We start from the raw sequence: 12578 nt of genomic DNA on the forward strand, positions 1-12578 counted from the left end.
AAAAAATGTGTTGACAAAACAAAGTATCACTGTTATTCCTTTTCTATATCTAACACATAATACTGTTAAAATAATTAAGCTCATATAAACTGCTCTTAACAATTTGTTAAAACCAGATTAAGAATGTACACACATATGAATATTGCAAGAGAATACAAAAGTAAATGTCTTTGATAAAAATAACACTAATGTAAAAAAGATATGAAACTATAAAGGCATCATTTTAGAAATTAAAAATATTAACTGATCTATTCCATACATCCAACATATAGCCTAATAAATGTTTATTTCATTTGATTTTCTAAAATATATACGATAAACATAATAATGGTTATATAATCATTAGTGAGTTCCATTCTATAGTCATCAAATGACTATATTCAATTCACCAAATATATTTAGCCAAATATAAACATAAAAAGCAAATCAAAAAATGTTTCAATTGCAAGAACAATTATGTAAATTATTAGCATGCTTTGAAATATAAAATAGTAACTATGAAATTAAAATAGAAAACATGTATATTATGTAAATAAATATTCAAATAATTCTAGCATTTGCCTAAATTGTGAATCTCTCACTGTAAAAAGTTCGAATCTTTAGCTTAAAAGAATAACAGGATCTATTTAGGCCACATTTTGAACCTGAGTAAAAACTGTACAAAGATCATAAATAGGAAACAAGCTTAAATTAATTGATCTTTCCTTTATAAAATCTATATATGTGCCAAAAGTTGTGGTACACAGCACTTATATTCAACTTTTACAAATATATACCATAAAATAGACCCAAAATACTAAGTTGCACAAGCGAGTTACCAAAAGATTTTTAAAACAGATTTTAAATACAAGTAAATGTCCTAATATTACTAAAACACAATCTAGTGTATGTATATAGTACTTAGGATCGTCTCGGTACTTTGTTCCAGCTAACACTGGCTACAGCTTATGAGGCAGAACATAACTGAGCTATTTCCTAAAATAAGGAAGTTACTTAAGGAGTTTCAAAAGACTTCTTTACTAATCTCCCTTATACTAACCAGGAAAACTTGTTTTTTCATGCTGTAGTCTATGTCTTTAGAAGAAAAAATGTCTTAGAAGTTTACTCTCAGTAACACTCCTAAGAATCTACCCAAGAGAAATGAAAAGCATTTGTTCAGAGACTTCTGTGTGAATAGTCACAAGAGCATTGTCAGTCATAGCCAAAAAGCGGAAATGATCTCAATGTCTATCAGTTGATGAATGGATAAATGAAAGTGGAATGTGGAATACTATTCAGCAATAAAGAAGAATGAGCTACTGGTATATGCTACAATATGGGCGTACCTCAAAAATATGTTGATAATAGGAAGAAGCCAGATACAAACTACTACTAGATGATTTAATTAATATGAAAAAACACATTTACAGTCACATAAAGGAGATCAGTGATTGCCTGGGGTTGGGAACAGAATGGTAAGTGCCTGCAAATGGGCTTGAGGGAGTGTTTTGAAGGTAATGTTCTAAAACTGGTTGTGGTAGTCTGCACAACTCTGTAGATTTATTAAAAATCATGGATTTGTACACTTAAAATAGGTTAACTGTTATGGTATGCAAATTATACCTAAATAAGGCTGTTTAAAAAATAAACTTTGCCTGTTCCTTAAAAAAGAAAAAAAAAGTAATCTATTATTTTATCTGCTTCATTGTTATTCCCTTTCCTACTAAAATTTCTTAAATGAGGCTGCTTTCAGTGAAAAGACAATTATTTATAAGGGAAATAAATAAGTCCATTACAATTCCTGGAAAGTTACACATTTAAAAGCACTTATTAATAAATATTTATAATAAATGATTGCAATACCAAAGAGCATTTGTTAATATCACTATAAGACAATTTTCTTTCAAAAGATAAAACTACTTTTTTTTTTTCTAAAGGAATTATAAACATTAGGTAATTATAGAGATGCATTTCTCCTATAAGTTTAAATACTCATAGGTCACCTGGCCTCAGGCGCAAGCTTTGGAAGAGTGATTCTCAGCTTGATTAGTTACGACTTTTGCCTCAAGGAAAACCAGTTACCAAAGAGTTACTTGTGCCTCAAGGGGTATAAATACTACAGCTGTTTGTGTAACTGTCAGATCCATTTTTTTCTACTAACACTCTACAATAAACGCAAAGGGAACTAATCCTAAAAAGAAAATGTTTGATGAATCTGTGTTAATGAAGAAACAATTTATACATGAGAAGTGATTTGTTCTGAAAAGATATAAATAATTTCAGTAATTGGAAGAAATTGTTACAAAGTTTACTGACTTAAAATAGCAACAAACAAAAAAACAAAATCTGATGCCAGAGATGGAGGGAGACTAAATAAAGCTATCTTTACAGACACATTCTTGATGTGTGAAACACAACTAAGGGCTCAGTGAGAGAAACCAACTAGAAAATATGCACAGAATGACCAACACTTCTTTCAACACGCTTCTAGGACTCTTTCAACACTATGGATTATCTCAAACCAGAGGAATGTCTGCTATGGTATCTGGACCAATGCCAGCCCTTGTTATAAAAGCAAAGAACACTTCAAGAGAATATCCTGAGTACCTTGCTTTGCAATCTGACAAACTGAGGTATTCAAATTAAACTGTTAAAGATGAGAACCAAGAGTCGGAGCAGACACTGTAGGATACAGAATAATTCCAGGTAACACATTTGAAGAAAGATTCAGAATGTCACATTGCATAATGTTTTGGATTTTCTCTAAGATATACTAGCTTTAATAGAGTAATATTTTCGAACTGCAGAGGGTAGCTCAGTAGTGTCTCATGAAACCAATTTAGCAGACCACAATCAGCATTGTTTCTAAAAAGAAAAAAGAACAGGCTAGACTAGCCTAGAATAGAAAAATATGTCTTTCACACACAATAAGAATTTGTTCTGTGACATTTTTGTTTCTGTTGTGTCTGTGTGTCCTGAAGCATGATGCAAAATGTATTTCTTACCATGAGTCTGACTTAAAGAACTCTGAAACCTGTCATAGTAGTGTCTACCACACATTTCGAAGAACAGAGGAAAGGGTTTCTGTGCAAGCTCCTAAGTCATTAGCATATAAACCACTGTAAAATCTATTACTACTCTTCTGAAAGGCACCCAGAGACATCTCAAAGAGAGGGTGCTCCCTCCTGCCTGACGTTCAACCCTAAACACAGAGTCGCTGAGGGAGAGTAAGGGAAGGGATGGAGGCAAAAGAAGCAGGAGAAAGAAGCAAATATTTTTCTTCTACTCCTGTCTTCTACTTACACAAGTCTGCTCTCTCACTCACAAGTTAGGTTTATTATTTTGAATATGAGGAAACACTGAGAAAAGGTAGTAACTTGAATATCTCTAGTCGCCTAATTGCAAAACATTTAAGAAACTGAGGGGGGACAGACCCCCAAGCACAGATAGGAGCAATTACTGATATATCAAAAATGAATAGGCATTTGTTTGAAGTCAAGTGGTATTCGAATTTTCCAGGGCATAGATACTCATGTTAAAAATATTAGCTAATGAAGGCATGATCCTGAAGTCTCTAAGTACTGAATAAATCTAGTGAATATTTTCAGTAGAAATTAACTCCACTCTAAACATATGTTTTAAAAACAATGCATTTCTTGAAAGGAATGAAAATAAAATTACTAACACAATAAAATCTTTACTGAGACAATTCTTTTCTTTATAAACAGACATCAAAGTATAACATCTTAATTCAAAAGCAGATGAACACTCACCTCTGCCTTCGTTCATCGTCCTTTAAAACTTCATAAATGGCCACCAACTAGATAAAACAGGAGTATCACGTTAAAAATACTTTCACCTATAAGAAATCATTTAGGAAGACAGACACACTATAATGCACATGCAAAAAGCCCATGCACTCAGTGAACAGATAAAATCTTAATTATAAGTACCATTCTATGGTTTTGGTAGCACCTTAAGAGGTTAAAAAAGGCTTGATACCAAAATATATCTTTGCAAAGGATGCAAAAGTAATAATTATCTTAACACGTGCTTTTTAAAACTGTAAAGAAGAAAATTATGACAATTATGACTCCCTCCAGAACTGAGATTCTAATATAAAAAATGCTGGTAAAAGCGTTATTTTTTAAAAAAAACTGAATAAATATGCATGCATAACATTTCTAAACTACAATCTCATTTTAAATGGAAAGATTCTACATATAGGTTACTGTTTTTACCATAAACATTTATTTATAAATTACCACAAAAATATATAATAACAGCATATTTCACTTACTTGTCTAAACTGAGTTTCTGCATTTTCATCTTTATTCTTGTCTGGATGCAGAGTTAGTGAAAGCTTACGATATGCTTTTCTAATGTCTGCAGATGAAGCATCCTGGATGTGGGGGGGGGGGGAGGGGCGGGAGGGGAAAACCACAAAGCAAACTTTGTCAGAAAAAGAAATTCCCAGAACCTTGTTAAGATCTGAGAAGACAGCCAACCAAATGCAGGACCCCAGGCAATGTAATTTGAGCAATCAGTCTAACAACCAGGCTATGCAACTAGCCTGACCCACATGACTGAACAATTATTCAATCTAATTTGGCTCTCCTCTTAACTTTTCATTACCATACATTCATTTAAAGAAGACAGTATTTGGCAAAACTTTTCAAACACTTGCCTTCCTAAAATTAACCAATAAATCTTTTTCAGTAATTAAGAGATCAAAAAGAAACAAATTAAAAATTAATACATCTGTGTGCCTTCAAAGAAGGTCTTTATTTATTTGAGAATCTTAAAGCCAATGTCTGAAGCCCAGGCTTACCATATGTGGTTCCCTCATTGTTATTTATATTGAATTTACCATGAAGCAGCCACCTATGGAATCTCAATTTCAACATGTCAAAAAGTATGCCTATTTGAAGTCAGTTAAATTTGCATTTACCCAAAATAATTATAATTAGAAATAGTTACGTATATTATCCTCAACTTTTTAAAGTACGTTTCAGGGTATCTTCAATAGTGTCCAGTTTCCACAGTCTGGTTTGCAGAAATAAATTTGCCCACTATTTATGTGCTATTAACATAGTTTAAATATATTTTAAAAGGACAGCTGAGGAAGAGTACTTTGGATTAAATGAGTATTAAAATTGCACTTTATATAATCCTGTCCTGTTTGTATATATAAACTCAGAGAACATCATTTTACATAGCTAGTTAAAAAAAAAAAATACATGAAAATAACAACACACTGTTAAGTATAAAACTTGGTCTTCATTAAGTTTTAAATTTATTCCAAACACTACCACATTCATAGAGAGGCAAAATGAGACTAAAATTGCTTATTAACTTTTATCTTGTTTTACAAATGAATATTTGTTCAATTAATTCATAAAACTGATATACTAAAAAGTTCAAATGACTAAAACAACAAACATAACAAAAGTCCATGTTCCTGGAACTAAATAGCTGTGAATTAAACAGAGCTGGAGCAAGCCAAAGTGAGACTGTAATCAGTCTGCCAAGCTCTCTTTTATAAGAGAGCACCACTCTAAAGTTTCAACTTAGGTGTGAATATTTTTCTGACTCATGGAGGGTTGAAGAGCTAAAAAATCAGCAGAATAAGTTTTGCAGGTAATATAATTTCCATTCTCACAAGCTCAATGAATGATAGCTAATAAGTAGTAGAAAAGAATGATTATTTTTTCTGAAACTCTGTGATGGAGATTCTGTCGAGCAAAGTGGTCAAATGTCAAATGAATGCTCATTGTCTAACTGGGGCTTTAATTTTAGATTTTATTAATTGGGACTATATCATAGAGAAATTGCAAAAGTAGGTTTCTTACAAAATAAAATCTAATGTATTTGCTTATGTTACAAAGTTAATACATGCTCATTACAGAACACCTATGACTTACTAACACTCACCTAAGACCCAGTCTTGCCAACCTGACTCCAATCCTCCAGTTTTCTGCTACAGTATACACCCTAAGTATAAATGTGACCAGATGGCTCTCCTATTTCAAACTCTTCAGTAACTCCCAAGAACCTTCATCATTTGTCTTATCCAGTATTTTTAACTTTGTATTGCACCATCTTGATCCATCTTCCTGGTCCCCCAAATCATCACACAATAAGATCCTGTTCCCCAACCTTATGTTTTTGTTTTGCATCCAGCTGTAGATACCCCAGTTCTCTCCCAACTTTGAAAATGGGCCTCTCAGGCTGCACAGAAATACTGCCTATTTTTCTCGTGAGAATCTGCCCCATAATTTATTTCACCAATAAGCTTCACCCTAAGTAGACAGAACTGAAAAACTCAGTTTTCCCTATCTAAAAGACATGCATTAGAGAAGCTGCATCTCAGACTAGCTTATGTATGTGTTCAGTTCAGTTCAGTCGCTCAGTCGTGCCCGACTCTTTGCGATCCCATGAATTGCAGCACGCCAGGCCTCCCTGTCCGTCACCAACTCCCAGAGTTTACTCAAACTCATGTACAACAAGTCGGTGATGCCATCCAGCCATCTCATCCTCTGTCATCCCCTTCTCCTCCTGCCCCCAATCCCTCCCAGCATCAGGGTCTTTTCCAATGAGTCAACTCTTCGCATGAGGTGGCCAAAGTATTGGAGTTTCAGCTTCAGCATCAGTCCTCCCAATGAACACCCAGGACTGATCTCCTTTAGGATGGACTGGTTGGATCTCCTTGCAGTCCAAGGGACTCTCAAGAGTCTTCTCCAACACCACAGTTCAAAAGTATCAAATTTTCAGCACTCAGCTTCTTCACAGTCCAACTCTCACATCCATACATGACCACTGGAAAAACCACAGCCTTGACCAGATGGACCTTTGTTGGCAAAATAATGCCTCTGCTTTTTAATATGCTATCTAGGTTGGTCATAACTTTCCAAAGAGTAAGCGTCTTTTAATTTCATGGCTGCAGTCACCATCTGCAGTGATTTTGGAGCCACAAAAAATAGAGTCTGATACTGTTTCCACTGTCTCCCCATCTATTTCCCATGAGGTAATGGGACCAGATGCCATGATCTTAGTTTTCTGAATGTTAAGCTTTAAGCCAACTTTTTCACTCTCCTCTTTTACTTTCATCAAGAGGCTCTTTAGTTCCTCTTCACTTTCTCTCATAAGGGTGGTGTCATCTGCATATCTGAGGTTATTGATATTTCTCCCGGCAATCTTGATTCCAGCTTGTGCTTCTTCCAGCCCAGCGTTTCTCATGATGTACTCTGCATATAAGTTAAATAAGCAGGGTGACCTTGACGTACTCCTTTTCCTATTTGGAACCAGTCTGTTGTTCCATGTCCAGTTCTAACTGTTGTTTCCTGACCTGCATACAGGTTTCTCAAGAGGCAGCTGTTAGCAGGCCCATTTTTACTGACAAGGTAAATGAGGCAAAGAGAAGTTAAGTAACTTGCTCAATTCCAGACTGCGGGCAAGTAGGGGAAAACAGAATTCAAACCCAGAAAATATTGCATCAGAATCATGGCTCTCCATGTTGGTTCTTAAGATTCAGTTAGTATGTTTCAGCTGACTCACTGCACAGGGGGCTACAGCTTTGGGGATGGCAGTGAGAACAACTGCTACACTTCTACTGATCTGATAAACTATATAGAGAACATCCACACAACTGCAATGTAAATATGGTCCACTGCAGTTTTGAAGGTTAATATCCTGATATATGCTGGCTTTTACAGCACAATTTTACACCATATTTCTACTACAGACCCAAATGTTAGAACATTTATCTCACAAACACAATGAATGAGACCTTTTATCTCTGGTTTGCAGGGAATGGGTGAACTGGTCATCTTCAACACTGTTCACAGATCAGATCTACAGGATTCAATTCTTTTCCTTCTAAATGTGATATGGTGGTGTGTGTGTGTGTGTTTTTTTTTTTTTTTTTTACAAGCTGGATATGAATTATCTTAATACCTGGATGACTTCTGTAAAGAACGGATATATGGTCATTCTTTTAAAAACAAAAATAAACTCCAAGGGCTTGTCCCTGTCCCTGAAAAGAAACAGCAAATACCCTGGCAAAAACTGTCAGAATCAACCTTATATGCAAACCAGTCAAAGGATTCCAGTAATCAGTCAAGCACTCAGTCAAGAAAAAGTAGCTAATCCTCTGTAAGGGTCTTGAAGTTATCAATCTGAGTTATTGGTGTGGGTTTCTAGTGTTAAGAGTACGTAAAGCAGACTTTGTTCTAAAAGAACTGTGGTTGCTTGTTTAGGCTTATCTTTTGATTCCCTGACAGATTGCGTAAAGGGCTTACCTTTGTTTTTACCAAACTCTGATCTATCCCAGGACAGGCAGGCAACTGTTCAGGACATTTGTCAAAAACATTTAAAAGCAAATTTACTAGCTGGTGTCAAATGAGGGAAGGGACAGCGGTTAGGCACACAATACACACATCAAAAAGCTAAGGAGGAAAGACTGGGAAGTGAGCTGCTTTGGGGAATATGGTATTTGAAGTGCTCCCACATATTCCTTGGAAACTAGACGACCAACATCTGTATGCCCAAAGTGGAGTACACAGTCAAAAAGACTTGAGAAGACCCTAAATTCTCACTTCTGGCTGAAAGATTTTGAGGGGTTTTAATTTTTTTTTGCTTTTTGTTTCCTTCCTGTGTCAAATCTTTGAGGAAATCTTTGCTGAATCATTATCTGATGCATAAGCTAATCAAACAGATCTTAGTGGCCACAAATGGCAAAGAATATACACGATACAAAATTAATTCAGAAAAATCACTAGACAAACAACACCAACCACAAGCAGCAAAAAGGCAAAAACCAAAGGAACATAAACAAAACAAACCTGGTGAGGTGAAGTAATCTAACTGCTGCTAAGTCGCTTCAGTCGTGTCCAACTCTGTGAGACCACATAGACGGCAACCCACTAGGCTCCTCTGTCCCTGTGATTCTCCAGGCAAGAATACTAGAGTGGGTTGCCATTTCCTTCTCTAATGCATGAAAGTGAAAAGTGAAAGTGAAGTTGCTCAGTCGTGCCCGACTCTTAGCAACCCCATGGACTTCAGCCTACCAGGTTCCTCCGTCCATGGGATTTTCCAGGCAAGAATACTGGAATGGGTTGCCATTGCCTTCTCTGAAAATAATCTAATTACCACATTATATATTCAAAATATCCAGTATTCATTAAAAATGATGGAGGCAAAGAAACAAGAAAGTATGGCCCACACACACAGAAGAAAAGGAATAGAAATTGTCCCTGAAGATCAGACATTGGATTTACTAGAGAAGGACTTTAGATGAACTGTTTTAAACATGCTCAAGAGCACAAACAAAGAACTAACAGAATAAGAATGATGTCTCACCAAATTGAGAATACCAACAGATAGAGAAAAATTTTAAAGGCAAAGAGAAATTCTGGACTTGAAAAACACAATAACTGAAATTTAAAAATTCACTAGAGAATTCCAAAAGCAGAGAAAAAAATCTATGAACTTGAAGATACATCAATTGAGATTATCCAATATGAGGAGCAAGAAGAAGAAAAAAAAGTAAAGAAAAATGAATAGAGCCTAAAAGACCTGTGGGACACCACTGCATATACCAACACACACATAATAAGAGTCCAAGAGGGAGACTAGAGAAGGCAAAAAAAAGAAAAGAAAAAAAAAGGGAAAAAGACTGAAAACTAAACTTTTCAGTCATGAATAAAACACAGGAATATACACACCCAAGAATTTCAACAAATCCTAAGTACACACAAAGTAATCCACACCTATCAACATTAAACTCCAACTGTTCAAAGACAGCGAGAATCCTGAAAACAGCAGAGAGAAGTGACTCGTTATGTACAAGGAATTCTCAATAACACTAACATCTATTTCTCATCAGAAACCATGGAGGCTAGAAATTAACTGAGTGACATATTCACAGTGCTCAAGAAAAAAAAAATCTGTCAAACAAGAATTCTATATCCAGCAAAGCTATCAATCAAAAAGGAAAGAGAAATCAAGATATTCTAAGTAAACAAAAACTAGAGTTCACTGCTAGTAGTCTTAATCTACAAAAAGTACCACAGAGAGGCCTTTAGGCTGAAAGGAAATCATACTAGATAGTAACTCAATTCATACAAAGAAATAAAGAACACTGATTAAGATAACTATATAGATAAATATAAAAGTCAATATTCACATATTTCTGTTTAGTAACTCCAATTTTTACATGATTTTTAAAACTACTAAAGCAATGATAAATCTATGTCTTAAATAAAACAATAATATAGATATATGTCCATAGGCATACATGTATAAAGATGTAATCTGTGACAATAACTATATGAGGAAGGGAAACACAGCTATTTAGGAGCCAATTTTTTAATGTGATTGAAACTAACTTGGTATTAATTCGAACTAGATTGCTACAAATTAATGTCACTTGTATAATCTCCATGGCAAATACTAAGACAATAAATCTATTTTAAAATCTAGATTTAAAATCTATTGTAAAAGAAAAAGCAAAGCAAATAATACACCAAGAATACTGTGAACAATTATGCCAAACAATTAGGAAACCCAGATAAAACAGGCAAATTCCTAAAGACACACAAACTGACTCATAAAGAAATAGAAAAAGTGAACAGACCTATAAAAAGTAAAGAGATTGATTAGTTAATAAAAACCAAAACCCAAAAAGAGCCCAAGTGCCTAAAAAGAAAAGCCTGAAACTTCAAAGTCAGATGACTGAACTCTGTCAAATATTTGAAGAAATCACAATCCTCTTTAAATTCTTCCAAAACATAGAAGAGAAAGGAATGTTAACTTATTCTATGGGGCCCAGATACCAAGACCAGACAAATACCTCAAAAAACAAACCAACCAACCAACCTATAGACTAATATCTCTTATGAATGCTGATGCAAAATTCCTCAGCAAACTTCTAGTAAATTAAATCCAGCAGTATATAAAAAGGACTTACATACCATGACCAAGTAAGATTTATGCAATCAATTCAAAGGTGGTTCATGGTATGAAAATCAATCAATATAATACATCATATTAATAAAATGAAGACCAAAACACCATAAACACCATATAATCATCTCAACTGATGCAGAAAAAGCATACCCAACACCATTTAGTAATAAACCACTCAACAAACTAGGACTCAAAACTTTCTGAAGTTGATAAAAGATATCTATGAAAAAACCACAGCTAACTTCCTACTTAAATGGTGGTCTGAAACCTTTTCTGCAAGATCAATAATAAGGATATTTGTTCTAGCCTGAGCAGTCAGTGGAGAAAAAGAAACAAAAGGAATTCAGATTCGAATGGAAGAATTAATACTACCTCTATTCACAGATGATATGTCCTGTATGTGGAAAATCTTAAAAAATCACAGGAAAAATATTAAGGCTAATAAATAAATTTATTAAACTGTAGGATACAAGGTCAATATATAAAAATCAGCTTTATTTCTATATACTAGCAATTAAAAAATCCAAAGATGTAATTAAGAAAACAAATCCTGGACAACAGCATCCAAATGAATTTAAAAAATTGGAACAGTCTAACAAAAGTGTAATGTTTGTACACTATGAACTATAAAACATCATTGAAAGAAATGAAAGATCTTAATAAATGGAGAGGCATCTATGTTCATGGACTGGAAGACAATATTGTTAAAGTGGCAATAATTCCAAAGTTGATCTACAGATTCAATGCAATCCCCATCAAAATCTTGCCTGGCAGATTTTTACATACTAATCCTGGCATAAATCCCCATACTAACCTGGCAGAAATTTACATACTAATCCTCAAATTCATAGGGAAATGTCAGGGACGCCAAATAGCTATAATAACTTGAAAACAAATGTCCTAAAATAACTTGCAATAACTGGAAGTCACATGTCCTGACTTCAAAACTACAGTCATCAAGACTGTGTGGTTATGATGTAAGGACAGACAAATAGCTCAATGTAAGAATTCAGCACCCAGAAATAAACTTTCTCATCTATGGTCAATTCATTTTCAACAAGGTTGCCAAGATCATTCAGTAAAGAAGAGTCTTTTCAATAAATGCTGTTGATAATAATTGGATATCCACATGCAGAAAATAAAATTGGACCCTTACCTCACACTATATAAAAAAATTAACTTGAAATGAGTCAAAGTCCCAAATATAACAGCTAAAACTATAATCCCTAAGGCGAAAACAGAGGTAAATCTATATATAAGACCTTGAAATACAACAGATTCTTAGCTATGACATAAGAATAATAGGCAACAAGAGAAAAAATTTACAAACTGTACTTAATCAGAATTTTAAACTTTGCAGTTCCCTGTGGCATTAGTGGTGAAGAACTCATAGGAGTTCTTCACAGGAGACATAAGAGACACAGGATCAGTCCCTGGGTTGGGAAGATCTCCTAGAGGAGGGCATGGCAACCCACTCCAGTATGCTTGCCTGAAGAATCCCATGGACAGAGGAGCCTGGTGGGCTGCACTCCGTGGGCGCACAAAGAGTTGGACACGACTGAAGTGACTTTGAGCACACACACACATGCAAGTTCGGGGGTTCCTTAAAACACACAGACACACATACAAAG

At 34.7% G+C, this 12578-nt stretch overlaps 1 protein-coding gene across 1 annotated transcript in view; it reads right to left on the reverse strand.

The window, feature by feature from the left end:
* The window catches only part of DNAJC1 (DnaJ heat shock protein family (Hsp40) member C1), a 186220-nt gene that overhangs the window by 115354 nt on the left and 58288 nt on the right, over window positions 1-12578 (reverse strand). Inside the window, exons 2-3 of the mRNA XM_065921080.1 lie at window positions 4280-4381; window positions 3753-3799 (exon numbers count right to left, since the gene is read on the reverse strand). Of these exons, the coding sequence (XP_065777152.1) occupies window positions 3753-3799; window positions 4280-4381 (149 nt within the window). The remainder of the gene's footprint in view (window positions 1-3752; window positions 3800-4279; window positions 4382-12578) is intronic.

Source organism: Muntiacus reevesi, chromosome 2 (genome assembly GCF_963930625.1).
Source record: "Muntiacus reevesi chromosome 2, mMunRee1.1, whole genome shotgun sequence".
NCBI classification, from domain to species: Eukaryota; Metazoa; Chordata; class Mammalia; order Artiodactyla; family Cervidae; genus Muntiacus; species Muntiacus reevesi.